At 46.4% G+C, this 25,721-nt stretch overlaps 2 protein-coding genes across 7 annotated transcripts in view; one reads left to right on the top strand and one right to left on the bottom strand.

Annotated features, from left to right (window-relative positions):
* The window catches only part of LOC122692568 (NACHT, LRR and PYD domains-containing protein 2-like), a 25,630-nt gene extending 11,196 nt beyond the window's left edge, over nucleotides 1-14,434 (top strand). For all 4 annotated transcript variants that reach the window (XM_043900254.1, XM_043900252.1, XM_043900255.1 and 1 more), the window contains exons 2-8: nucleotides 1,256-2,853; nucleotides 3,296-3,466; nucleotides 6,757-6,927; nucleotides 8,583-8,753; nucleotides 9,430-9,600; nucleotides 11,758-11,925; nucleotides 13,904-14,434. In XM_043900254.1, the coding sequence (XP_043756189.1) occupies nucleotides 1,280-2,853; nucleotides 3,296-3,466; nucleotides 6,757-6,927; nucleotides 8,583-8,753; nucleotides 9,430-9,600; nucleotides 11,758-11,925; nucleotides 13,904-14,207 (2,730 nt within the window). In that variant the 5' untranslated portion in view covers nucleotides 1,256-1,279 and the 3' untranslated portion in view covers nucleotides 14,208-14,434. The remainder of the gene's footprint in view (nucleotides 1-1,255; nucleotides 2,854-3,295; nucleotides 3,467-6,756; nucleotides 6,928-8,582; nucleotides 8,754-9,429; nucleotides 9,601-11,757; nucleotides 11,926-13,903) is intronic.
* A 6,039-nt stretch (nucleotides 14,435-20,473) lies between these two features.
* Nucleotides 20,474-25,387, bottom strand: LOC122692572 (natural cytotoxicity triggering receptor 1). Of its 3 annotated transcripts, none has more exons than XM_043900265.1 (7): nucleotides 25,237-25,387; nucleotides 25,119-25,154; nucleotides 24,658-24,942; nucleotides 22,322-22,573; nucleotides 22,003-22,173; nucleotides 21,440-21,487; nucleotides 20,474-21,332 (listed from the first exon to the last, which is right to left on the bottom strand). In XM_043900265.1, the coding sequence occupies exons 1-7, from the start codon at nucleotides 25,268-25,270 to the stop codon at nucleotides 21,166-21,168; spliced, it is 993 nt and encodes a 330-aa protein (XP_043756200.1). In that variant the 5' UTR covers nucleotides 25,271-25,387; the 3' UTR covers nucleotides 20,474-21,165. The 3 variants fall into 3 exon arrangements, with proteins under 3 accessions (XP_043756200.1, XP_043756202.1, XP_043756199.1); XM_043900267.1 differs by having other exon boundaries at nucleotides 22,003-22,050; nucleotides 22,322-22,600; XM_043900264.1 differs by having other exon boundaries at nucleotides 22,322-22,600.
* Nucleotides 25,388-25,721: the final 334 nt, after the last annotated feature.

Below are 25,721 nucleotides of genomic sequence, written 5' to 3' on the forward strand. Positions count from 1 at the left end.
GCACTTGTCTCATGCATCCCACCTGGGCTGGTGATCTGTTTCACCATAGATAGTATACATGCTGTTCTTTTGAAATATCCCACCCTCACCTTCTCCCACAGAGTTCAAAAGTCTGTTCTGTATTTCTGTGTCTCTTTTTCTGTTTTGCATATAGGGTTATCATTACCATCTTTCTAAATTCCATATATATGTGTTAGTATGCTGTAATGTTCTTTATCTTTCTGGCTTACTTCACTCTGTATAAGGGGCTCCAGTTTCATCCATCTCATTAGGACTGATTCAAATGAATTCTTTTTAACGGCTGAGTAATATTCCATGGTGTATATGTACCACAGCTTCCTTATCCATTCATCTGCTGATGGGCATCTAGGTTGCTTCCATGTCCTGGCTATTATAAACAGAGAGAGCACAGATTTTTGAGTTAAGCTCCTGGATATAATCTTGGCTTCAACTTGAGCAACTGTGAGAACCTGGGTCTTTGTTTCCCTATGCTCATGATCCTGTAACTAACATTTATCATAATCACCTGGAAGGTTTGTTAAAAACATATAGTTTCCTGAGCCCATCTCCAGGGATACTGATTTTATAGGCCTGGGATAGGGCTTAAGAGGAGAAGGGTATGGCAACCCACTCCAGTATTCTTGCCTGGAGAATTCCATGGACAGAGGAGCCTGGTAGGCTGCAGTCCATGGGGTCACAAAGAGATGGACACAACTGAGCGACTAAAACAACAACCACCATGATTCTGGGAACAGGGTCTCTATCACCAGAGATGTCTGCAAAGAACATGGGTGGAGGACAGTGGGAGAAACCAGCAGGACTTGGCACTCAAGAGTCTGCCCTGGGTCCCATCATCTCTGCTGGCCCCACAAACAATGCTTTACCAAACATTTGCTTTTTCATCTTCACCTGTATTTCCCTCCTCCCCTTTGAGTTCCAAGCTACTACCTTCAGCAGCCTCTTTTTGTTTAAGCTGAAGATAATTTTTAAGGGGAGGGTTTCAGCCATTTTGGTGGTATTTTCCTGGATAATTCAGTTTTCCTGGGTTTTTGTTCTTGTATATGTTATTAAATTTTTTTTTTTTAATTCTCTTGTTAATCCATCTAATGTCAATTTAATTCTTAGACCAGTCAGAAGAACCCAGGAGGGGGGAAGCCCATTTCTTCCTCCCTAACGCTGGTCCTTTACAGTATGAATGTTCCTGTTGAGTATAATCACTTTCACTTCAGTGCTCTCCCCTTGCACATCAATACAGGTGAAGAGGAGAGACGGAAACACGATGGAGAAATTCTCAGTCTGGAAGGATATACTGTGGTCAGGAGATGATGGTGGTTTCCACTACAACATCACCCAGAGAAGCCCCAAGCTGATGACATACCTGAACCCGCAGCCACTCACAGAGTTCACCCCACTCACCATGGTGCTGCACGGTCCTGCCGGAGTCGGGAAAACCACGCTGGCCAAGGAGCTGATGCTGGACTGGACGCAGGATGACCTGGCAGAGACCTCCAACTCCGCCTTCTACCTCAACTGCAAGGAGCTCAATCACAGGGGGCCGTGCACCTTTGAAGAGCTTATATCTACCAACTGGCCACATGTGCAGGACGACATACTGGCAATCCTCGCCGGGGCACAGAAAGTCCTGTTCATCCTCGACGGTTTTGATGAGCTGAAGGTCCCCTCGGGGGCGCTCATCCACGACCTATGTGGTGACTGGAAGGAGCAGAAGCCGGTGCCCGTCCTCCTGGGAAGTTTACTGAAGAGAAAGATGCTGCCCAAGGCCACCTTACTCATCACCACCCGACCGGGCGCCCTGCGGGAGCTGCGGCTCTTAACAGAACAGCCGCTCTTCATAGAGATCGAGGGGTTCTTGGAGGAGGAGCGGAAGGCGTATTTCCTGAAACACTTTGAAGAGGAGAGTCAGGCCCTGCGAGCTTTCGACTTAATGAGGAACAACGCAGCCCTGTTCCAGCTGGGCTCGGCGCCCTCCGTGTGCTGGGTGGTCTGCACCTGTCTGAGGCAGCAGATGGAGAGCGGGGCGGACCCCGCCGCCACCTGCCGGACCACCACGGGCCTGTTCCTGCGCTTCCTCTGCGGCCGCTTCCCCCCGCCGCCCGGCGGCGGCCCCAGGCCGGGCCTGCAGGCTCCGCTCAAGCCCCTGTGCCTCCTGGCTGCTGAGGGCGTGTGGACTCGGAGCTCTGCGTTCGATGGGGAAGACCTCAGGCGACTTGGGGTGGACCCGTCTGCCCTCTGTCCTTTCCTGGACAGGAATATTCTGCAGAAGAGCGAAGACGGCGAGGCCTGCTACTCTTTCATCCATCTCAGCGTCCAGCAGTTTCTGGCCGCCGTGTTCTACGTCTTGGAGCCGGAAGAGCAGGAGGCGGCAGGGCTGGGCGGCCGCCGGCAGCGCGTTGGGGATGTGCGGAAACTTCTGTCCCAGGAGGAGAGGCTGAAGAACCCCAGCCTGACCCACGTCGGGTACTTCCTGTTTGGCCTCTGCAACGAAAGAAGGGCTGTGGAGCTGGAGACGACTTTCGGCTGCCTGGTATCAACGGCGATCAAGCGGGAGCTACTGAGATACACATTGATGCCCCAGGGGAAGAAATCCTTCTCGGTGACGGACACGAAGGAGGTTCTGCGCTGTCTCTACGAGTCTCAGGAGGAGCAGCTTGTGAAAGATGCCATGGCCCACGTCAAGGAGATGTCCATTCACTTGACGAATACATCTGAAATGATGCAGTCTTCCTTCTGCCTTAAACATTGTGCCAACTTACAGAAGATCTCACTGCAGGTAGGAAAGAAGATATTCCTGGAGAATGATCCCGCATTGAAATCAGACCCTCAGAATGAGATGTAAGAACCCATTTTCGTTTTAAACTTTACTAGTTCTCCCATCTTCAGCTTCACACTGTTTTAGGAAGAGGACAGAGTCTCCTATGACTCCTTCTGGTTTGGGGTCTGAATTCTCACTGAAAATTCTTCTTGCCACCTTGCCATTAAAGTTGAGACACACGATATTCAGATGAGGAACGGGGGCTTTGGAACCTATTACTGTCATTGTTGACATGTGGGCTCAGCACGCTCTAGACATTTCATATAATTTCCCTCCTGCCAATTCTTTTCCAGAATTTTGTTTTCATATATAGTCACCATGCCATCCATTATATCCCAGGACTTTGTTATCTTACGACCGGATGTTTGCGCCTTTTGAAGAGCTCACCAGTTTTTCCGCCACCCCTGCCCTTTTGTTGATGGTTCTCTTTCACAGATGTTCCTGTCTGTGTGTTTCTCCTAGGTCACAGCACGACCATCATTCTCTCCAACTCTGGGCGGATCTCTGCTCTGTGTTCAGTTCAAATGAGAACCTGAACTTTCTGGATGTGAAGGAAAGCTTCCTGAGTCACTCCTCGGTGAGGATTCTTTGCGAGCAGATAACCCACGTCACCTGTCATCTCCAGAAAGTCGTGTAAGTGGCAGCTGATCCTGCAGTTCAGTTCAGTTCAGTCGTGTCTGACTCTTTGCAACCCCATGGACTGCAGCACTCCAGGCCCCCTTGTCCATCACCAACTCCTGGAGTTTACTCAAACTCATGTCCATTGAGTCAGTGATGCCATCCAACCACCTCATCCTCTGTCGTCCCCTTCTTCTCCTGCCTTCAATCTTCCCCAACACCAGGGTCTTTTCCAATGAGTTGGCTCTTCACATCAGGTGGCCAAAGTATAGGAGTTTCAGCTTCATCATCAGTCCTTCCAGGGAATATTCAGGACTGATTTCCTTTAGGATGGACTGCAATGGGGATTTAAAATGTGAGAGCAGTATTGGAATGTCAGATTAGGCTCCATCCAGCCAGGTGGTCAGAATACAAAGAATTGGAGTGGTTGCTTAAAAAAAGAGATTTATTTATTTATTTATGGCTATGATGGGTCTTTGTTGCTGCACAGGCTTTCTGTGTTGCACAGATCAGGGTCTTCTCATTGTGGTAGCTTCTCTTGTTGCAGAGCATGAGCTCTAGAGTGCAGGTTCAGTAGTTGTGGTGTGTGGGCTTCGTTGTCCCATGGCATGTGGAGTGTTCCTGGACCAGGGATCAAACCTGCGTCCCCTGCATTGGCAGGTAGATTCTTAACCACTGGACCGCCAGAGAAGTCCCCCTCGCAGCCTTTAATGGTCCATATGTTCAAGGAGTCTGTAACTTATTTGCTGACTTATAGTCCATAACTTACTGTGGCTTGAATGAAAACTGTCTATGGAAATGCAAATGACTACATGGGGATATAGTTGGAAGTAATTTATTTTTTTACCAGAAAAAATCAGGCATTGAGGAGAAGGGAAAGTTGTGTGTGGACTGAATGCTGAAAGAAATAAAGGACATAATGCTATCTGAGAGGAAGAAAATTCTCTCTATACTTCTGGCTGGTAGGAAAATGAAATTGATATGAAACAGATTAGGAAAAGAAAATCAAACATTTAATAGCATCTATACATGGGAGAGACCCAGAAAAACTGAGCAACTACCCCAGTAACTGAAATCCTCATGTTAACTACAACCTTCCATTAAAGACAATAAAGGATGATGAAGGTTGTGGTTTGGGACCCCAAAGGGGAGGAAGGCAATTCACTTGGAGATGGAAATCAAATGTTTGGTAGACAGAGGGTGAGATCTGTATCTCCTCCATTGGCAGGTGGATTCTTTACCACTGAGCCACCTAGGGAAGCCTAGTTACAGGAACAGAACTATCTAAATTCTTCAGGAAGTGAGGGGAAAGATCAAAGTGTCTTCCCGAGTGTTTTCAGTCCTTGTTTGTTCTCAACTTGAAATAATCTTCATGTCAAAGGGACATCTTGGGGTGACAAATTTTGTTCCCCTACAATATAAAAGGATAGGGATAGTTTATCTGAAGATCAGCATAAACAAAGAAAAGAGAGCGCCAACCCTTTACCATCCAATTCCATCTTCCTTCTTGTCATCATATACTGCTTCCACTAGTGGTCTGTCCTTCTCTTCTTTCCAGCTATCACTCCATTGACTGGTTCTTCAAGTCAGTTCAGTTAAGTCACTCAGTCCTGTCTGACTCTTTGTGACCCCATGGACTGCAGCACTCCAGGCTTCCCTGTCCATCACCAACTCCCGGAGCTTGCTCAAACTCATGTCCATTGAGTTGGTGATGCCATCCAACCATCTCATCCTCTGTCATCCCCTTCTCCTTCTTCCTTAAATCTTTCGCAGCATCAGGGTCTTTTCCAAGGAGTCAGTGCTTCACATCAAGTGGCCAAAGTACAGGAATTTCAGCTTTAGCATCAATCCTTCCAATGAATATTCAGGGTTGATTTCCTTTAGGATTGACTGGTTTGATCTCCTTGCAGTCCAAGGGACTCAAGAGTTGTCTCCAACACCACAGTTCAAAAGCATAAATTCTTCAGCACTCAGCTTTCTTTATAGTCCAACTCTCACATCCATACCTGACTACTGGAAAAACCATAGCTTTGACTAGACAGACCTTTGTTGGCAAAGTAATATCTCTGCTTTTTAATATGCTAAGTTGGTCGTAGCTTTTCTTCCAAGAAGTAAGCGTCTTTTAATTTCATGGCTACAATCACCATCTGCAGTGATTTTGGAGCCCCCCCCAAAATAAAGTCTGTCACTGTTTCCATTGTTTCCCCGTCTATTTGCCATGAAGTGATGGGACCAGATGCCATGATTTTCGTTTTCTGAATGTTGAGTTTTAAGTCAACTTTTTCACTTTCCTCTTTCACTTTCATCAAGAGGCTCTTTAGTTCTTCTTCACTTTCTGCCATAAGGGTGGTGTCATCTGCATATCTGAGGTTGCTGATATTTCTCTCGGCAAGCTTGATTCCAGCTTGTGCTTCATCCAGCCCAGCATTTCTCATGATGTACTCTGCATATAAGTTAAATAAGCAGGGTGGCAGCATACAGCCTTGATGTACTCCTTTCCCAATGTGGAGCCAGTTTGTTGTTCCATGTCCAGTTCTAACTGTTGCTTCCTGACCTGCATACAGATTTCTCAGGAGGCATGTCAGGTGGTCTGGTATTCCCATTTCTTTCAGAATTTTCCAATTTGTTGTGATCTACACAGTCAAAGGTTTTGGCATAGTCAATAAAGCAGAAGTAGATGTTTTTCTGGTATTCTCTTGCTTTTTTGATGATCCAGTGCATGTTGGCAATTTGATCTCTGGTTCCTCTGCCTTTTCTAAATCTAGCTTGAACATCTGGAAGTTCATTTGAAATAGCTCAACTGGAATTCCATTGCCTCTACTAGCTTTGTTCATACTGATGCTTCCTAAGGCCCACTTGACTTCGCATTCTAGGATAGGATGTCTGGCTCTAGGTGAATGACCACACCATCATGGTTATCTGGGTCATAAAGATCTTTTTTGCATAGTTCTTCTGTGTATTGTTGCCACATCTTCTTAATATCTTCTGCTTCTGTTAGGTCCATACCATTTCTGTCCTTTATTGTGCCCACCTTTGTGTGAAATGTCTCCCTGTCCCCATCTTGACTTGTGACTTCTCCTTGCGCTCTGCGTTCTCAGCACCATCCATCTACAGCACCCAAAACAGAACCGCTTCATTTTATATTCCCTATCCCCGGGTCAGGAAGATTCCCCTGGAGAAGGGAATGGCTACCTACTCCAGTATTCTTGCCTGGAGAATCCCATAGACAAAGGAGTCTGGCAAGCTAGAGTCCATGGGATTGCAGGAGCCAGACACAACTGAGTGATGAACACTTTCACTTTCAGGATTAAAAACGTCTCTCCTGCCAGTGCTTACCGGGACTTCTGTCTGGCTCTCGTTGGTAAGAAGACTCTGACACACCTGGCCCTGGAAGGCAGTTTCCATGGTGATAAGATGCTGCTGCTGCTGCTGTGTGAGGTCCTGAAGCACCCGAGATGCAACCTTCAGTGTCTGAGGTGGGTCTTATGTCACTGCTGTCCTCAGCATGAGAAGGATGCTGTGAGTTCTGAGCAAAACAGAGGACTGCCATGCTGATCGGGCACCATGCTAAACAGGGGAGCATGTTCCCAGATATTAACAGAATATTGATGGTATGTCAGCCAACAATCTTCCCCTAGCCAGCTAGTCTTGAATAGTGAGCCCTGAATGCAAAGAAACACTCAGAATTTCATTAAATTAGAAAAAAAAATCTATTACTCTGTTCAGTTCAGTCATTCAGTTGTGTCCAACTCTTTGTGACCCTCTTTGTGACCCCATGGACTGCAGCATGCCAGGCTTCCCTGTCCATCACCAACTCCAGGAGCTTATTCAAACTCATGTCCATTGAGTTGGTGATGCCATCCAACCATCTCATCCCTTGTTGTCCCCTTCTCCTCCTGCCCTCAATAAATGATGTTTCAAAGTGGATTACCAAATCTCCAAAATGACAAATGGCCTGTGCACAGTCTCCTGGTTTTGCTCATTGACTTGAGACACTTTACATTTTGCCTTGTATTCAAATTATTTAAGTGAACTTACAGTGTCCTTTTTATCAGTTAAACTTTGAGGGAGGAAAGGTACTGATTTTTAAGAACTCCAGGTTTACTTATGACATATATTCTAGTAGGCAGAATATGGATTGATTATATTCTTTATTTGACTGACCTAAAAGGTATCCTCTCTCCCCAAAGTACAGATGAAGGAAGAAAAAATGAATATTAAAAAGTTCAACTAACTTGTGAACTTGAGCAAACTCTGGGAGATAGTGAAGGATGGGGAAACCTGGTGTGCTGCAGTTCCTGGAGTCAAAGAGTCAGACGTGACTTAGCGATGGAGCAATAACAACAACTTGTAAATATTGTGAATGTAGTAAGGGGCGGAGCCAGGATTCAAACAAGCTTGTCCTAAAGTCCTGTATTCTAATCTGTATCTACAAGAGCAGCTGAGCTTCAGACCCCGTGTGATGGGTTAATGGGTTGCCCCAATGTTCTCTAAAATAGCTGTATCACATTCATTTTGATCCACAGAAGTTTCCAATTATTCTGGCAACACAGACTTCAAACTTTTGGACCCAGCTGCCTAAGTATCCAATTGTTCCTCCTTGTTTTAGTTAGCATATTCCCTAATAACTTCTGAAGTTGAAGTTTGAGTACCAGGCATCAACTTTTTCCCAATAGAGTCACGTTTAAATTTAAGTGGAAGGTGGGAATATGTGGATATGTATCATTGATTCATTTGTCATACAGTAGACTAATATAATATCATAAAGGCAACTGTACTCCAATAAAGATTAATTAAAAAATATAAGTGGAATTAGGACAGACTTAGTTAAAGAAAAATGATGATGTAAAAGGTGGGGTTTGAGAAATAGCAGACCATGTTGGTGAAACTTCACGTAGAATTGTATCATGGAGTTTTTCTCTTCTTAGCGATGAGGCTGGATGCTGATCCAATGGCATGGTGCTACTTGAGCAAACAAAGGAGATCCGTTTTCTAATAGTTCAGTCCAGGGTTTGACACATGTTGGAGTAGAACGAGATAAGAGTCAGAGATACAGTCTTCAGGGAAGGATAATAAGCTGACAGGGTCTCTGCCCTCCCAGAAGAATGACTTGCCCCTGTTTATCCCACAGGCTGGGGTCTTGTTCTGACACCATCCGGCAGTGGGCTGACTTCTCCTCAGCGCTCAAAGTCAACCAGTCCCTGAAATGCCTGGATCTCACGGCCAGTGAGTTCCTGGATGAGGGTGTCAGATTGCTGTGTTTGACTCTGAGACACCCGAAGTGCGTCCTGCAGAAATTGTCGTAAGTCCCTCTTTTCCCGGGGAGCATCTTCATCTTAGGCCTGGAGTCACATAGAGAAGCTCAGTGGTAAGACCAGACTTACAGGGCGCATCCTCTGGGATTTCTTACTGGGGGAGAGTCCTGATTCCCCTTTTTGGTCCCAGGTGGGTGATGCATGCTCTAAAAAAAATGTGTGTATGTGTGTGCGCGTGCACGCTCAGTTGTGTCTGATTCTTTGCGACCAATGGACTATAGCCCACCAGACTCCTCTGTCCATGGGGTTTTCCTGGCAAGAACACTGGGGTGGGTTGCCATGCCCTCCTCCAGGGGATCTTCTCAGGGATCAAATCCACATGTCCTGCATCGGCAGGTGGATTCTTTACCACTGAGCCACCAGGGAAGCCTGCATTTAAAAAATATTATTAATTAATTAGGCTGTGCTGGGTCTTAGTTGCTTACAGCATGTGGAATCTTAGTTTCGCTGATCAGGGATCAAACCCAGGCCCCTCGCATTGGGAGTGCAGAGTCTTAACCACTGGACCACTAGGGAAGTTTGCCTGCCTTTCTCTCATTCCTGATCCTTCAGGCTTTGATCACTAGCATAGGATAGAGCAGGTGGGGACTCTCAAGAAGGGCTGTCAGCTGAGAAGTTTGAACTTTGGAAATGTCTCACCATGTAGGTGGTGCTTTTTCGCAGGTTGGAGAACTGTCAGCTTACAGAAGCCTGTTGTAAGGAGCTGTCTTCTGCTTTGATTGTCAACCAGAGGTTGACCCACCTGTGCTTGGCCAAGAATGACCTTGGGGATGGCGGGGTGAAGATTCTGTGTGAGGGCTTGAGTTACCCCGAATGTCAGTTACAGACCTTGGTGTAAGTCCCTGCTGGCTTCTGTGTGTGTCTGTGTGTCTGTCTGTGTGTTGTATGTACATATACACACCTGGATTCAAGTAGGACAGACCCTGGAGCACTTAATAATTCTCCTTGAATGAAACCAGCAAGATCCTGGTGGAAATTAGGAAAAGAACAGGTAGAAACAGATGCCAATGTCTGCATGTCTTTAAAGAGTAAGGTTGACCTGCCGGCTTCTTTCTATTCTGAGAATTCAAGATAAGCAGTTAATTCTCAGGTCTGATGTTCTGTGTATATTCTGAAAATTCACATGACATCTGGCAGCAATTGGGGTGGATTGAGTTACACAGTAGGGTTTAAGACTGGAAAGCAGAATCAGGAATTCAGTTTATAGTGGCAGAGAGAGAAAAGGAAAAGGTCATTTCTGCCTCAATAGTGTTCATTAGAAGAATATAAAACTTCCTCTATGATGTCACACAGATTGGCCTGTTTTTTTTTGAATTTTTAAGAATTTATCATTTTCATTTTTTGAATTTTAAAAAATGTATTATCATTTTCATTGTGATTACTAATTTTATTGTAAGAATGCTTAACATGAGATCTAGCCTCCTAGATTTTTACTTTTTAAACTTTATTCTATATTGGAATATAGCCAACCAACAATGTTGTGATAGTTTGTTTCAAACTTTTCATTTCGTATTGGGGGGTTATAGTCAATTAACAATGCTGTGATAGTTTCAGGTGAGCAGTGAAGGGCCTCAGCCCTACATATACATGTATCCGTTCTCCCACACTCCTCTCCCACCCAGGCTGCCACACGACCCTGAGCAGAGTTCCCCGTGCAGTACAGGGAACTTGCTTGTTGTCTATCTTAAACATTGCAGCGTGTACATTAGACTTCCCTGTTCTAAAGGCAGAGATGATTTAGGTGTCTAATCAACACAAAGTGTCTGGTACTTAGTACTTACTGTGCATCAGGTATTCTACTAAATTTTACAAGAATTTAAAAAAAATCCTTACAAGCACATGCCATAGTTACCTTTGTTTCAGTTGTGCTAACTAGCTAATTAGAAAACCAAAGTTTAGTCCCTGAGTTTGCCCATGGTTGCATCTTTGTAGCAGGTGTGAAGCCCCCTGTATCCGTCGAGTTGTCAATGATCATTATCTTAAAAACATAAAGGCATTATTTGACCAGACCTTCATTTTGTAGGCTGTCAAAACTTGGAATTTTGAATTTTGCTTCAGCTCCTCTCCCCAAGCTCCCCAGGTTCAAGTATGACTTTTTTAGGGTCTCACACAGTACAAATCGTGGCATCTTTTGGTCCAGTTACCATCCACCTGCTCCTTGTCATGTCAGTTCAGACTCTACCCTGCTGCTATTGCGCCATGCTTGGGGCACAAGGTATTCAGGGGAGACCTGTCTAGTTGTATTATGGGAACACCCTTCTCTGTGGTCAGGAGGACTTGTAGGTGTCTAAGCTTGTTGGAGAGTCTACAGTGTTTAAATGAGAAACACAGCCTCTCAATGTTAGGAATGTGGAGATTTTGGTGTACTGCATTGTTCTGGGACAAATACAGGGCTTGACATAAAACATGAGACAGGGAGCATGGATCCCAAAGACCTGATCATGCAGGAAAGAAAGGAGGCTTCAGATTCTGTCTCAGGTCTGTCTGAACCCAGAACCCTTCACCTGCATGACATACTGTCATGGAAGGAAAGCCTGTATCTCGGATGTGTGTTTTTTCCTTCCAAAATGAAAGGGGGCAGAAGAGGCCAGCTGAACACTCTACCACCTAGGCAGGGTGGAAATGCTCATCATTCCCTGTAGATGTTTTTTTTTTTTTAAACGTATTTATTTAATTTGGCTGCATCTTGGAGCGCAGGCTCAGTAGTTGTGGTTTGGGGTATGGGGTAGGGGGGCTAGTTGCTCCACAGCATGTAGGATTTTAGCTCCCCCGACCAGGGATCGAACCTGCGTCCCCTGCATTGCAAGGCAGATTCTTAACCACTGGGACACCAGGGAAGTCCTTCCATTTGCATGTCTTTATGTACAAGCCTACTTGAAAGCGTGTGACTCGAGATAGAAAATAAGTATTAATAGCTGGATGTAACTGCCATATCACAGGGTATATGTCACAGAGGGATAACAGAATTTCTTTATACAACTGTCATGGCAGGCTGCGTCATTGCAACATAAACAGACATGGCTGCAAGTACATCTCAAAGATTCTCCAAGGAGACTCCAACCTCACCAGCTTGGACCTGGGTTTCAACCCCATAGCCACTGGACTGTGTTTTCTCTATGAAGCTTTGAAGAAACCAAATTGTAACCTGAAATGTCTAGGGTAAGTCATTTTCTTCATTTTAAAGATGTTTGAAAATATTGTTGGTTTTTCTCTTTTGCCAGCAATGAACAACTGAAATTTTGTCTTTTCATGACATTATAGCTCTTTTTCTTTCTTTCTTTCTTTTTTTCTTTTTCATTTATTTTTATTAGTTGGAGGCTAATTACTTTTGATTTTTCTTTTTTTTAAAATTAATTTATTTATTTTACTTTACAACATTGTATTGGTTTTGCCACACATTGACTTGAATCTGTCATGGGTGTACATGTGTTCCCCATCCTGAACCCTGCCTCCCACCTCCCTCCCTACCCCTTTAAAAAGATTATTGAGTATAGTTGATTTACAATGTTGTGCTAATGTCTACTGTACAGCAAAGTGAATCAGTTGCACATATATCCCCTCGTTTTTAGTTATCTTTTCCTGTATAGGTTATTACAGAGTATTGGGTAGAGTTCCCTGTGCTATACAGTAGGTCCTTATTAGTTATCTATTTTATACATAGTAGTGTGTCTGTATCAATCCCAAGCTCCCAATTTACCCCCCTGCAGCCTTGTTCCCCCTCTGGTAACCGTAATTTATTTTCTATATCTGTGGCTCACCTTCTGTCTTGTATAGGCCCTTTTGTACTATTTCTTTGGGTCCCACATGTAAGCATTATCATATGATGTGTCTTTCTCTGACTTGCCCCAGTCAGTGCATCATAGTGATTATGGCATTGTCTCTGAACTAGTCTGCAGGTTTTGATTCTTGATTTCCTAATGTTGGGTCTCAACCCATCACCCCAAGATGTCTTTCAACCTGCAAGCCAGGCCACAGCACGTGTCTTTCAAGACACAAAAGTTCTTTGGGTCACTGTGGATAAAAATCTGAAGGTTTTTTGTGTTGGCTTTTTTCCACCTGGGTTTTTTCATAACGTCTTTCAGAAAAACCCAAATAAACTTTTTTGGCCAACCCAACATAATAGCCCACAAGAGTCTATGTGCTCAGTTGCTGAGTTATGTCTGATTCTTTGTGACCCCATGGACTGTAGCCCACCAGGCTCAGACTCCGTCCATGGGACTTCCTAGGCAAGAATACTGCAGTGGGTTGCCATTGCCTTCTCCAAGAGTCTATGGGATCCTATAGTTAGTTATGAGCCACTCTTTCTTTTTTAAATTGTTTATTGGATACTTTAAAACTTTTATCTTTAATTGGAGGATAATTGCTTTACAATATCGTGTTTGTTTTTGCTACATATGAACATGAATCGGCCATAGGTGTATGTATGTTCCCTCTCTCTTGAACCTCCCTCCCACCTTCCAGCCCCTCCCACCCCTCTAGGTTATCTCAGGGCACTGGATTTGAGCTCCCTGTGTCATATTATAAATTCTCACTGGCTCTCTAATTTTACACATGGTAATGTATATGTTTCAATGCTGCTCTCTTCATTCGTCCCACCCTCTCCTCCCCCCACTGTATCCAAAGGTCTGTTCTCTACGTCTGTGTCTCCATTTCTGCCCTGCAAACAGGTTCATCCATACCACCTTTCTAGATTCCATGTATATCGATGTGTTAGTATAAGATATTTGTCTTTCTCTTTCTGACTTACTTCACTCTGTGTAATTGTGGGCCACTCTTTCTACTGCCCTGCCAGCTTGGCATCTCAGCTATACTGGCTTCCACCCCTTCAGTTATCATCATGGTTCACTCTGTATTCTATTTCTTTTTTCTCATATCATCTTTCCAATGTGGAATTCATGGACTATCACCAATCTAGCCAATCCTCCTCTGTTTTATTAATCCTATTTATTTTGTTTCAGTACTGTTATCCCATCTTCAACACAACAGGGCCTGATGTGGCTAAAATAAGCTCCACAAAGAAAATAACTTTCATGTCTTCCCTACTAGGTCCCCAGGGAGTAAGGGTGTGCCTGGCCACCCGGTATGTTCTCCGTTAAGAACATGCTTACATGAGTGGCTTTCTCTACTTCCTCAACAGGCTCTGGGGCTGCTCCATCACCCCTTTCAGTTGTCAGTATCTCGCCTCCGCTCTAGTCAGCAGCCGGAGCCTGGAAACGCTGGACTTGGACCAGAACGCCTGGGGACAGAGTGGCATCGTGGTGCTCCTTAAGGCTTTAAAGCAGAACAATGGCCCCTTAAAGACACTCAGGTTGAAGATGGACAAATCTACCGTGGAAATCCAGAGGCTGTTGAAGGATGTGAAGGAGAACAATCCCAGACTGACCATCGAATGCAGTGATGCCAGAACAACCAGATCCTCATGTTGTGACTTCTTTTCCTGAATGCTCTGAGATATTTCTCTCATGTGTCCTCAAAGCGGGTGATCCGATATCTCTAGGACATCTCATTCATGAAGGCCAGAATGTCAAATGTCAATCACTGGACCAGACTGTAGAACTGAACACTGGTTTTTCACTCTCTGGTTTCTGGGAATATCTGCACAAGTCACGTACCCACTTGATGTTAAAATGTTCTCTCTCACAAGGATAATAAAAGGCAAAGCAGTTTGTTTGATGCTGAATTTATTCACACACCCAACAGATAACTTAGAGTAAACATCATTCCTGGCGTACTTAGTCTAGGAAAAAATATTACAAAGTTCATAGATGATTCTGTGCATTCCTTCTGTTTTTCTTCCCTATGCATGTGTGTTCAGTCATGTCCACTCTTTGTGACCCCATGGACTGTAGCCTGCCAGGCTCCTCTGTCCATGGGATGTCCCAGGCAAGAATTCTGGAGTGGGTTGCCATTTCTTCCTCCAGGAAATATTCCTGACCCAGGGATCAAACCTGCATCTCCTGCATTGGCAGGTGCATTCTTTACCACTGAGCCACCAGGGAAGCCCCTGTAGTAACTTGAATAAGACTTTTGGATACCAGTGTTTAGGGGGACACAGCTAGGTAAGGATTTCAAAGCAATAGATGATGGAGGAATTGAGTATGGATCAGGACTGCTCAGGTTATTTGAGGCAAAGCTGAGTGATTAAAAATTCAGCCTTCTACTTGAGTACAAAGCTCATGGGTAGGATTTACATTTTTAAAAAATGATACAATGGAGGGAGGTTGTGATGGACTGTGTCTGGGTCACACCCTCTTCTGGGTATTTTAAATACATTCTGATGGACACTTTGCAGCAGTTCATGCCCCTCCCAGCTATCTTGTTATTTTTATCTATCTATAAATAAGGAAACAGTAAGAGGACTCAATACCCCTATATGGCATGGCCTCTGAGAAGCAGACTGAGTTTTGAAAACAAAGTTCTCACAAATTGGAAAGCCTGTGACTTGTCTTAGAGCTCACTTTGTGCAGAAATTTTTAAAAAGTCTTATGGAGTTTAGGACATTGAAGATCAGTGGTTCTCACTAGGGGGGATATTTTGCCACCCAAGGACACCTGGGCAGTGTTTGCAGGTATTTTTTGTTTGTTTGTTACAACAAGGGGGCGCTCCTGACATTCAGTGGGTAGAGACCAGGGGAGCTGCTTGACATCTCACCATGCACGGAACAGCCCCGCCACAACAAAAAACTACCCCACCGAGAATTTCAATAGTGCTGAGATTGAGAGACAATCTCAATTGAGATTGGCTTACAGTCTAGCCATTCATTGCTATAGAATAAGACAGTGGTCCTCAACGAAGCCTGATTTTGCCGCCCCCGCCCCTCAATCTGGCAAAGTCCAGAAACTTAAAAAATTGTGGGGCAATACACATCACATCAACATTACCGTTTTCGTCATAAAGTACACAGTTGAGTGGCATTAAGGGTACTCACATCACTGTTGTGACCATCACCGCCATCTAGTTCCAGAATGTCTCAGTTCACTTCAGTCGCTCAGTCAGGTCCAACTCTTTGTGAACCCATGGACTGTAGTACACCAGGCCTCCCTGTCCATCACCAGCTCCTAGGGTTTATTCAAACCCATGTCCATTGAGTCAGTGATGCCATCCAGCCATCTCATCCTCTGTCGTCTACTTCTCCTTCCGCCTTCAATCTTTCCCAGCCTCAGGGTCTTTTCAAATGAGTCAGTTCTTTGCATCAGGTGGTGAAAGTATTGTAGTTTTAGCTTCAGCATAAGTTCTTCCAGTGAATATTCAGGACTGATTTCCTTTAGGATGGACTGGTTGGATCTCCTTGCAGTCCAAGGGACTCTCAAGAGACTTCTTCAACACCACAATTCAAAAGCATCAATTCTTTGGTGCTCAGCTTTCTTTATAGGCAAACTCTCACATCCATACATGACTACTGGAAAAGCCATAGCCTTGACATCTACATCTCCCCAAAAGGAAACCCCATATCCATTCATCTACTTTGTCTCTACAGATTTGACTACTCTGGATTTTGGAGGGAGGTCACAACTGGCTATGCTACGAACTTCTAGTGGGCACAGACAAAGGGTGCTGTGAAACCTTCTACAGCTCACACCACAGTGCCATAACAGTCATCACCCAGAGGCTGAAAACCCCATGGCAGATGGAGAGTGAGCGTTGTCTTCAGGATATCGCACCTCCCACGGGCCCCTGGTTGGATAGAGATCTAGGTGGGGGCGTGACTCTTCCTTTGGCAGGTGTTAAAAACCTCAGCCTTGTGGTATTAGGTGGGCCTCCCCCTCTGTATCTGGTTCCTCTCCTGGACCCCTCCCCCTCAGCCTCAGTCCCATTGTAGCTCAGCTCTGCTGGGGCCAGAGGGCCAAATGGTTCCAGAATCATGTCTCCTCCTCTCACCCTCCTACTGAGTCTTGGTGAGTCCCAGAGAGAAGATGGGGATCCCTTGATGCCTCAAAGTAGAGGCAAACTCTTGACTTTGGGGTTCACCTCACCAGGGCTCTCTTCCAGAGCTGTGTGTATGAGCCAGGAGATCCAGGTTTGGGAAGGTGAGCCCCTCCTCTGAAGTTATAATTATTTAACTCATTTTGCACAAGGTGATGGCGAAAGAGAGATCTGCGGTTCAAAAGTCACTTCTGGGGCCTTCTCTGGTGGTGTTAAGCATGTTAAGAAACTGCGTTCCAATGCAGGGGATGTGGGTTTGACCTTGGTTGGGGGACTGAGATCCCCATGCCACAGGGCAACTAAGCCTGCACACCCTAGGGCCTGTACTCTGCACCTGGAGATGCCTGCGAGCCACAGCAAGGAGCCCCTGTGCCACAGTGAAGACCCAGTGCAGCCAGAATGAAAAATAAAGACCCCTGGGCTCACCTTTCAGTTGAGTTTCCCCTGACTTGCTCTGTCCCAGCCATGCAGGGTGTCCTGCTACTCCTCTGCCTCGAGCCCTGCGCCTGTGGTTGTTTCTGCCTGGGGGGTGAGGCTCCGGGAGGCGTTCCAGCGTTTCACATGGCTGTCCTCAGCACAGTCAACACATTCTCACCTAGCTGACCGCCGGATCTCACGGGGGCCCCTCCCCCATCACAGCCACCTCCTTCCATCACCCCTATTTATATCCTTCCAAGCCAGGGGTTCTTAACTGGGTAGTTCCTCAGTTTGTCCTCAGGGTGATATTTGGCAATGTCCATGGAGACTTCTCCCACGTGGCATGGTGATAAAGAACCTGCCTGCCGATGCAGGAGACGCAGGAGACGCAGGTTCGATCCCTGGGTCAGGAAGATCCCTTGGGGAGAAGGAAATGGCAACTAACTCCAGTATTCTTGCCTGGAAAGTCCCATGGACGGAGGAGCCTGGCTCGCTACAGTCCACGGGGTCACCAAGAGTTGGCCACGGCTGAGCACACATGCTTGCTTAGCTCAGCTCATGGAGATTTCTTGGTTGTAACAGGTTAGGTGGCTGGTGGTCCAGGCACATAGAGCATAGAGGCCAGGGGTGCTGCTCAACACCAAGCTCAGGATGGTCCCTGCTCTGGGCTGACTTGCGTCCCCCTCGAATGCACATACTGAGGCCCTAACTCCCTCCCCCCATCCCCCGCCCACCACCAATGTGACTGTAATCAGAAGAGAAACAGATTTGGGCATCTGATTGTAGAGAAATCGAAACCATGGCGTTAAATGAAGTCAACCCAGACTTGTGTCCAGAGAAACGTTAAGTCCACCACAGAACCTCAAAACTCTGGCCCTGGAGAGCCCCCCAAACCCAGCAGTGTAGGGAGAGTCAGAGTGAGTAGGGGGAGGGGTCAGAGAAAGCCAGTGAAGTGACTTTTTCAGGAAGGAAGTGGTCATACATAATTAACAGAAGAGCAAAGATAAGGGCTGAGAGGTGTCCACTGAGAGTTCCAGGAAACTTATTATGTTACAAAAACAACTTCAGAGGAAGTGAGGGGTGAGAACCAGCTTCTAGTGGTTGAGGACTCAGCCTGAAGGGGTAGAGTATAGCCTTGTCCAGGTGGGTAATGTCTCAGGGCAATCAGTCACCCCATCCACAGACCAGGAAGAGTGGAAGGGGGTGGACCTTCTCCGAAAGAGCATATCCATGCTCTGAAGATTTTGTTCCTATTCCTGACTCAGGGTGAGAGAACTCTGGTACTGGTGGTGATGTAATAACTGTGGAGCACTGATAAATTCCTAGAATGAGGACTTCCCTAGTGGTCCGGTGGTTAAGGCATCGCCTTCTAAAGCCAGGGGTGTGGGTTAGGTCCCTGATCAGGGAGCTAACATCCCACATGCCTTGGGGCCAAAAAATCCAAGACACAAGACAGAAGCAATATGATAACAAATTGAATAAAGACTTTAAAATGGTCCACATTAAAATTTTTTTTGTTTTAAATCTGTAGAATGATGTCATGAGCTCGTGTATCACTGAGAAGGAGTTATCGACCCCACCTTTTGGCCAATGGAAGGTGAAAACAGAAAGGACAGAGTTTGCCTCAGGAACACAGATGTTAATGGAGCTCAAATTCCATCCTTTCTCCCTGCCTCCTGATTCTGCAGTGCGCCTGTTTTATGAAATGGAGTGAAGAAAGGCAGGAAAGGCAAGCTGGAGATCCTGTCTTATTGTTGTAATTTGGAAAATGAAATAAACTGGGGGCAAACAAAGAAGGAAGAGAGGCTGAGCTGAGGGAGGAGAATGAGATGCCCTCTCAGTCTTCAAAGCTCACCTTTCCCCATCTCCATGAGACCAGCATCAACCAGCAGGAACGGATCTCCAAGCACGTGGGCGCCTTGAGAAGTGAAGATGGATTAGACTGCTCCTGGGCTGGAGTGATGAATGTGCCTCCTTAAAAATATAGATTTCTTTGGGATCGTTCAGTTGCTACATCGTGTGTGAATCTGTGACCCCACGGACTGTAGCACACCAGGCTCCTTTGTCCTCCACTATCTCCTGGAGTTTGCTCAAACTCATGTCCACTGAGTCAGTGATGCCATCCAACCGTCTCATTCTCTGCTGCCCCCTTCTCCTTTTGCCCTCAATCTTTCCCAGCATCAGGGTCTTTTCCAATGAGTCGGCTCCTGGCATCAGGCGGCCAAAGTATTGGAGCTTCAGCTTCAGCCTCACTCCTTCCAATGAATGTTTGGGATTGATTTCCTTTAGGATTGATTGGTTTGATCCTAAACTCCTTGTCGTCTAAGTGATTTTCAAGCGTCTTCTCCAAAACCACAATTAGAAAGCATCAGTTCTTCAGTGCTCAGCCTTCTTTATGGTCCAACATAAAGATATATTATATTTATATATGGTAAAAATATGTATAATTCAGCCATGAGAAAGAAGGGAATCTTGCCATTTTTGACAACAGGGATGGACCTTGACAGCATTATGCTAAGTGAAATAAGTCAGAGAAAGACAAATACTGTGTGATATCCCTTAAAGGTGGAATCTAAAAACAAAGCCAGGCTCATAGGAACAGAGGGCAGAATGGTGGTTCCTAAAGACTGGTGGGAGGAGGAAACGGAGAGATGGCATTTAAGGGAACAAACCAGTAGATGAATAAGTCCTGGAGCCCTAATGATCAGTGTGGAAATGATACACCACAGTGTCACATGATAATCCTCAAACTTGCTAACAGACGGTATCTTAATCATTCCAACCACAAAAAAGAAATGTTGATAATGTGATGAGAGAGGTGTTAGCTAACACTATAATGGCAATCCTTTCACAATAGATTAATGTATCAGATCAACAGATTGCACGCCTTAAACCTCCAGAGAGTTCTATGTCAAAAACGTATCAATTAAAAATTAAAAGACACTTTTCAGTTTGGGAAGACAAAGGTTCTCCGGAGTCTGTTGATGTTGCCCCAAATGTATCCTTTTCTTATCACACCTGTCATGGTTCATTTACAATAGCAATGGGTGGGAATTGACTACTGGCTTGTTGCTTCTCTAGCTCTTAACGTCTTTTCTGTACTGGTGGTTAAATATTTTGAATGACATCTGCAGAGACAGCAAAGAAGAAAGAGGGGTAAATAGCCAGGATGTGGAAGCAACCTAGATGTCTGTCGACAGATGAATGAATAGTGAGTTGTGGTACATATATACAAAGGAATACTCCTCAGCCATAAAAAGGAACGAATTTGAGTCAGTTCTTGTGAGATGGATGAACCTAGAGCCTGTTATACAGAGAAATAAGTCAGAAAGAGACAAATTTCATACAGTAAAGCATATACATATGGAATCTAGAAAAAATGGTACAGATGAACCTATTTGCAGGGCAGGAATAGAGACGCAGACACAGACAATGGACGTGTGAACACAGCAGGGGAAGAGATGGTGGGACAAGTTAAGAGAGCAGCATCGAAACATGACTACCATGTGTATAAGAGATCCCCAGTTGTAATTTGCTGTTTGATGCAAGGAGCTCAACACGGGGCTCTGTGACTACCTAGAGGAGTGGGCGGTGGGATCGAGGTTCAAAAAGGAGGGGACATATGGATACCTATGGCTGATTCATGTTGATGTATGGCAGAAACTATCACAACATTGTAAAGCAATTATCTTCCAGTTAAAATTAAATACATTTATAAAAAGAAGTAAGGATAAAGACAAAAGGAAGAAGGAAATATTCCCATGGCCGTGATGTTAAAGGTGTTTTCAGGAAAGATGGGGGTGGTTGAAAATTTGGCTTGCAGGAAGGAAGCACAAGAGTCCTTCGAACCTGGAGGAGACAATGGGATTGGTCTTCAGGAGAAACGCGCCGCTTGCATCTCCCTCCGCCCAGCTGCACGCAGTCCTCCCTTAGTTCTCTGCAGTGACTCCCTTCCTCCATGGGTTCCACACGGAGCTCCCACAGCCCAAGGTCGGGGCCACTTTCAGGTCCACCTGTGGCTTCTGGGCCTCTTGGTCATGAATTCAGAGCTCTCTGTGCTCAGAGCCGTCTCCTGCACCCCCGATGTGAAGCCCCATGGGTTCTCTCTCTAGACTTCCTCCTGTGAAGCCAGTCTTCAAGCAGGAGCCCCATGAGGGCCATCAGGACCAGGACAGCCAGGCCAAGCCGGATGAGATTCTGGACCGTGTGATTCCAGAGGAAATGGTCTGGGTCAGAAGAACAGAGCGATTGCTCACGGGGAGCTACCAAGACCACCTCACCCAATGTCTCTCCCCTTTTCTGCGAGGGCTAACAGGCCCTGCTGCCGGCTTACCTTTCTGCAACTGGGTCTCTGTGGTTAACTCGTAGGAGTCCCAGTAGTCTGCAGAGGATAAGGAAGTGGAGAAGTGAGGAAAAGAGATGGTGTGAGGGACTTCCCTGGTGGTCCAGTAGCTAAGACTCCGTGCTCCCAGTGCAGGGGGCCTGGGTGTGATCCCTGGTAGGGGAACCAGATCTCGCCTGCCCCAACTAAGAGTCCCCTGATGCCGGGAAAGGTTCAGGGCAGAAAGAGAAGGGGACACCAGAGGATGAGATGACTGGATGGCTTCACTGACTCCATGGACACGATCTGAGCAAACTCTGGGAGATGGTGAAGGACAGGGAAGCCTGGTGTGCTGCAGTCCATGGGGTTGCAATCAGGTTGGACCTGACTGAGTGACTGAACAAGGACTTTGACTCTAGGTTATGAGCACCATACCAGCAAGGGTCTTGCTGACAGAACTGCAGTTGATGGCTTGCTCTGTGCACTCAAGGGATATTGTGAACGAACGCCCGCTTTTTAGCATGGTTGGGAGGCTTTGAGTCCTTGCCCCGAGTTTAGAAGTATCTGTTACTCACCAGAAGAGGTGTGCTCAGTGGGCGCGAAGGTAGTGTCCCCGGTGTCTCCTTGCCGTGGAGATGAGGAAATCAGGGGGTCTGGTCTTCCCAGCTGTTTCCTCTCCCTTCCCCACTCCTCTGTCCGCCATCTCCCTGGTGATGGTCCTTGTGCTTTCCCTAGCACCTGGACCTCTGGGAATCGATGTGGATGAGGGCACTGGTGCAAAGCACCCTCTCTGTGTCTCCCCACCTGCCTCTTTGCTGCCATTCCCATCTCTGTTTGCTGGTCACTTAGAGATCCAGAAAGAACATGGGGGAACATTGAGGGGCAGGTCCTCACCTTTGACCAGGAGCTTCACAGGCTTGCTGGGGAAAGACCACGCGTGGTTGTTGTAGGAGCCGAAGCATCTGTATGTCCCTCTGTGTGCTGGGGTCACAGGGCCCAGGTGGAACTCTGCCCGCAGGTTCCCGTATCTGAGCTGGGGGCGGCCGGATCGTCCCCCCTTGAGCAGGAAGAACGTGCTTGTAGCTGTCTCCAGCTGGCAACGGAAGGTCACATTCTCTCCTGAGGTTACCTCAGACCTGGGTTCAACTGAGAGCGTGGGTGTGTCATACAGTCCTGTGAGAGAAGGTGGCTAGTAGGGTAAGAGCATCCTTTTCTTTTTTGGCCATGCGCCATGCGGGATCAGAGTTCTCCCGTCAGGGATCGAACCCGAAACCTTTCCACTTGAAGGGTGGAGTCTTCACCAATGGATCACCAGGGAAGTCCCGGTACAGAGCATCTGTATCCTGTTTCCTGCATCTCTGAGCATCCCTCTAGTCCTTAGGGCCAGGATATCACTGTTCAGAATCTCGGTCTCTTCCTCTATTTCCTAGATTTGTCTTGGTCATGGATACACCCTCCCTGAATTCTCCCTTCAAGACTGAGAAGGTCCCTCCCCCAGCTGCCAGGAGAGTTAAGAGGAATCTCTTTCTGGGAATTTCCCTACATCACTGGTCCTCAGTGTTTGGTCCTTGGGACCAGCAATGTCAGCATCCTGGGTAAACTTGTTAGAAATGCACACTTCCAGGCTCTACCCCTGAACTATTCCATCAGAAACCTGGGGGAGGGGCAGCCACCTGTGTTTTAAAGACTTTTTGTTGGGGCTTCCCTGGTGGTCCAGCGGTTGAGACTCCACCTTCCAGTGCAGGGCGTGCAGGTTCGATCCCTGGCCGGGGAGCTAAATCCCACACGCCTCGTGGTGGCCAAAATTCCATAACATAAAACAGAAGCAGTATTTTAACACATTCAGAGAAGACTTTAAGAACCGTCCACATAAGAAAGAAAAAATCTTTAAAACCTCATTGCTGCTTTTAGTTGTAGTAAAATATACATAAATTTACCACCTTAACTATTTTCAATTGTATAGTCCCGTGATATTAAATACATCCACACTGTTGTACAACCATCATCACCATTAATCTCCAGAATGCTTTTCATCTTGCAAAACTGAAACTCTATATGTTAAACATTAACTTTTCATTTCCCCCTTCCCCCTGGCAACCACCATTCTACTTTATGCCTTTGAATTTGACTATTTTAAGTACCCCAAAGAAGTGGAATGTACATTTATTGATCCTTTGATAATGGGCCTATTTCACTCAATAAAACATCCTCAAGTTACCAAGTCTCAGGATTTCCTTCCTTTTTAAGGCTGAATAATATTCAGTTGTATGAATAGACCACATTTTCTTCATCCACTCATTCACTGGTAGGCAAAGTTGTTTCTACCTTTTGTCTGTTGTGAATACTGCTTCCATGAATGTGGGTTTACTAAAGTCATCTGTGCTTCTGCAAGCCCACAGGAGACTCTGATATTGACTTAAACTTGAGACCCACAGCCCTCAGTGGAAGGGAACTGCCTGGCCCAAGATTACCTGGCCACCTCCACCCCATCGACCTTGCTTTTTCCACACCACCATTCCACCCTCACGTGCTGTCTCACTGATTTGAATTTCCTGACTTTGACTCATAGTCTGTCTTCTGCTAGAACCCAAGAACCACAAAAGCAAGACTATTTGTCTGGAATCTCCCTAGGAGTGGTTCTCACACAATCCCTGCCTGATAGGAATACAGAACTTCTAGCCTCATTTCAAGACTATGCTGAAAGGTCAGCCAGGTCCAGAGATCCACATTTGCTTGGTTGAAGTCTCTGTCCTTAAATTTTTTATTTAAAAAATATTTCTGGCCATACCACACGGCATGCGGGATCTTAGTCCCCTGGCCAGGGATCGAACTCTCATCGCCTGCATTGGAAACATGGAGTCTTAACCACTGCACCGACCACCAGGGAAGTCCCTGAGGTCTCCCGTGGAGCTGCACTGCTGTTCAACTGCCCTTTCTGTGAGCAGTGAGGGCCTGTGTTTTTAAGGACACTCCACGGTGATTCCCTCTGGGCACAAACATCCATCTTAGAGTCTCTTTTCCGAAGAACCTAAGACCAGTCTGCTTCTAGGACATAGAGACAATTCTCTAAAGATAACCCCGTAGGCATTAACCAACCCCCTGCGTTGCCCCCAAGACAAACTAATATCTGAGTGAGGCTTGGGAGAGACAGAGGGAGATGAGCAAGTGAGGACGTTCTGGAGGACTCAGGTTGACGAGATGACCCTATAGCTGCACCATGGGACAGATACCTGTAACCACCAGCTCCAGGGGGTCGCTGAGCTCTGACCAGAGCTCCCCACTTCGGTAGGAGCACCTGTATTGCCCTGCAGTGTGCGAGGTCATGGCCGGGATGGGGAACTTCACCAAGTTCATCACTGGGGGTGACTTCGGTCTCTCCAAGGCAGAAAGGCCCCCCTCAAAGTGCAGTTGGTACTCCACGGCCTCGCCAGCTCCCCGACACCCGATGACAGCTGGTCTTCCCTTTGGGATCATGAAACTGGGTCTGACCCAGATGGCAGGTTTCGAGAGCATCTCTGGAAGGGAATCAGAGGTGGGAGTCCCTGAGAAAGGCCCCCACCCAGCCTCCCGCCCACCCAACTGCTGGCTGCGAGCCTTCCTAGCCAGTCTGGGTCCCTGGCCTTTCCTCCAGCCATTCTCAAGCAGACACAGCGGCTGAATCTGACTTGGGGGCTTTGAAGGAAGGACTTACGCTTCTGGGTGGTGGTCTTCTGGCTCAGACCCAGCCCTGGAAGACAGGAACGATGAGATATGTTGCCCCATCTGCGCTAGACCCCTCAATTCCATCTCTCTTCCATGCGAGAACTCACCAAGGATGAGAAGGACAGCAAGGATGGAAGGCATCGCTCAGATTCTGCCCGGTGAATGTGGACAGCTGGGTGGAGACGGAGCCCTGCAGGCCAGGGGGATGCGCAGGATGTGGTAAGTGAAGCCCGGGAGCAGTTGCCCAGGGGCTTTCACACTGACTTGTTTACTGATGATTCAAAGGTCTCCCTCCACCTCTGGCCACTGGCAGTAAGGAAAAGATGCAGTTCCCATGATGCATCTGAGTGTATCTGTGGTTTCTAACCAGAGCCTCTGACCATGGTCTGGTACCCGGCTGAAACTCATTTCTAGGTCAACTGGTAAATTTTGAAATGGGGACCTATGCCCAGGGCATAGGGCAGTGTACAGAGCAAAACCCTTAAAGTCATTTTAAAAATATATACTTGACTTTGGCTCCTCTGCGTCCAGCATTCATGTGCGGGGATGTTAATTGATTTCATCAGAATGCAATGATAGGGGGACTTCTCTG

This window comes from Cervus elaphus, chromosome 4, assembly GCF_910594005.1.
Source record: "Cervus elaphus chromosome 4, mCerEla1.1, whole genome shotgun sequence".
Classification (NCBI taxonomy): Eukaryota; Metazoa; Chordata; class Mammalia; order Artiodactyla; family Cervidae; genus Cervus; species Cervus elaphus.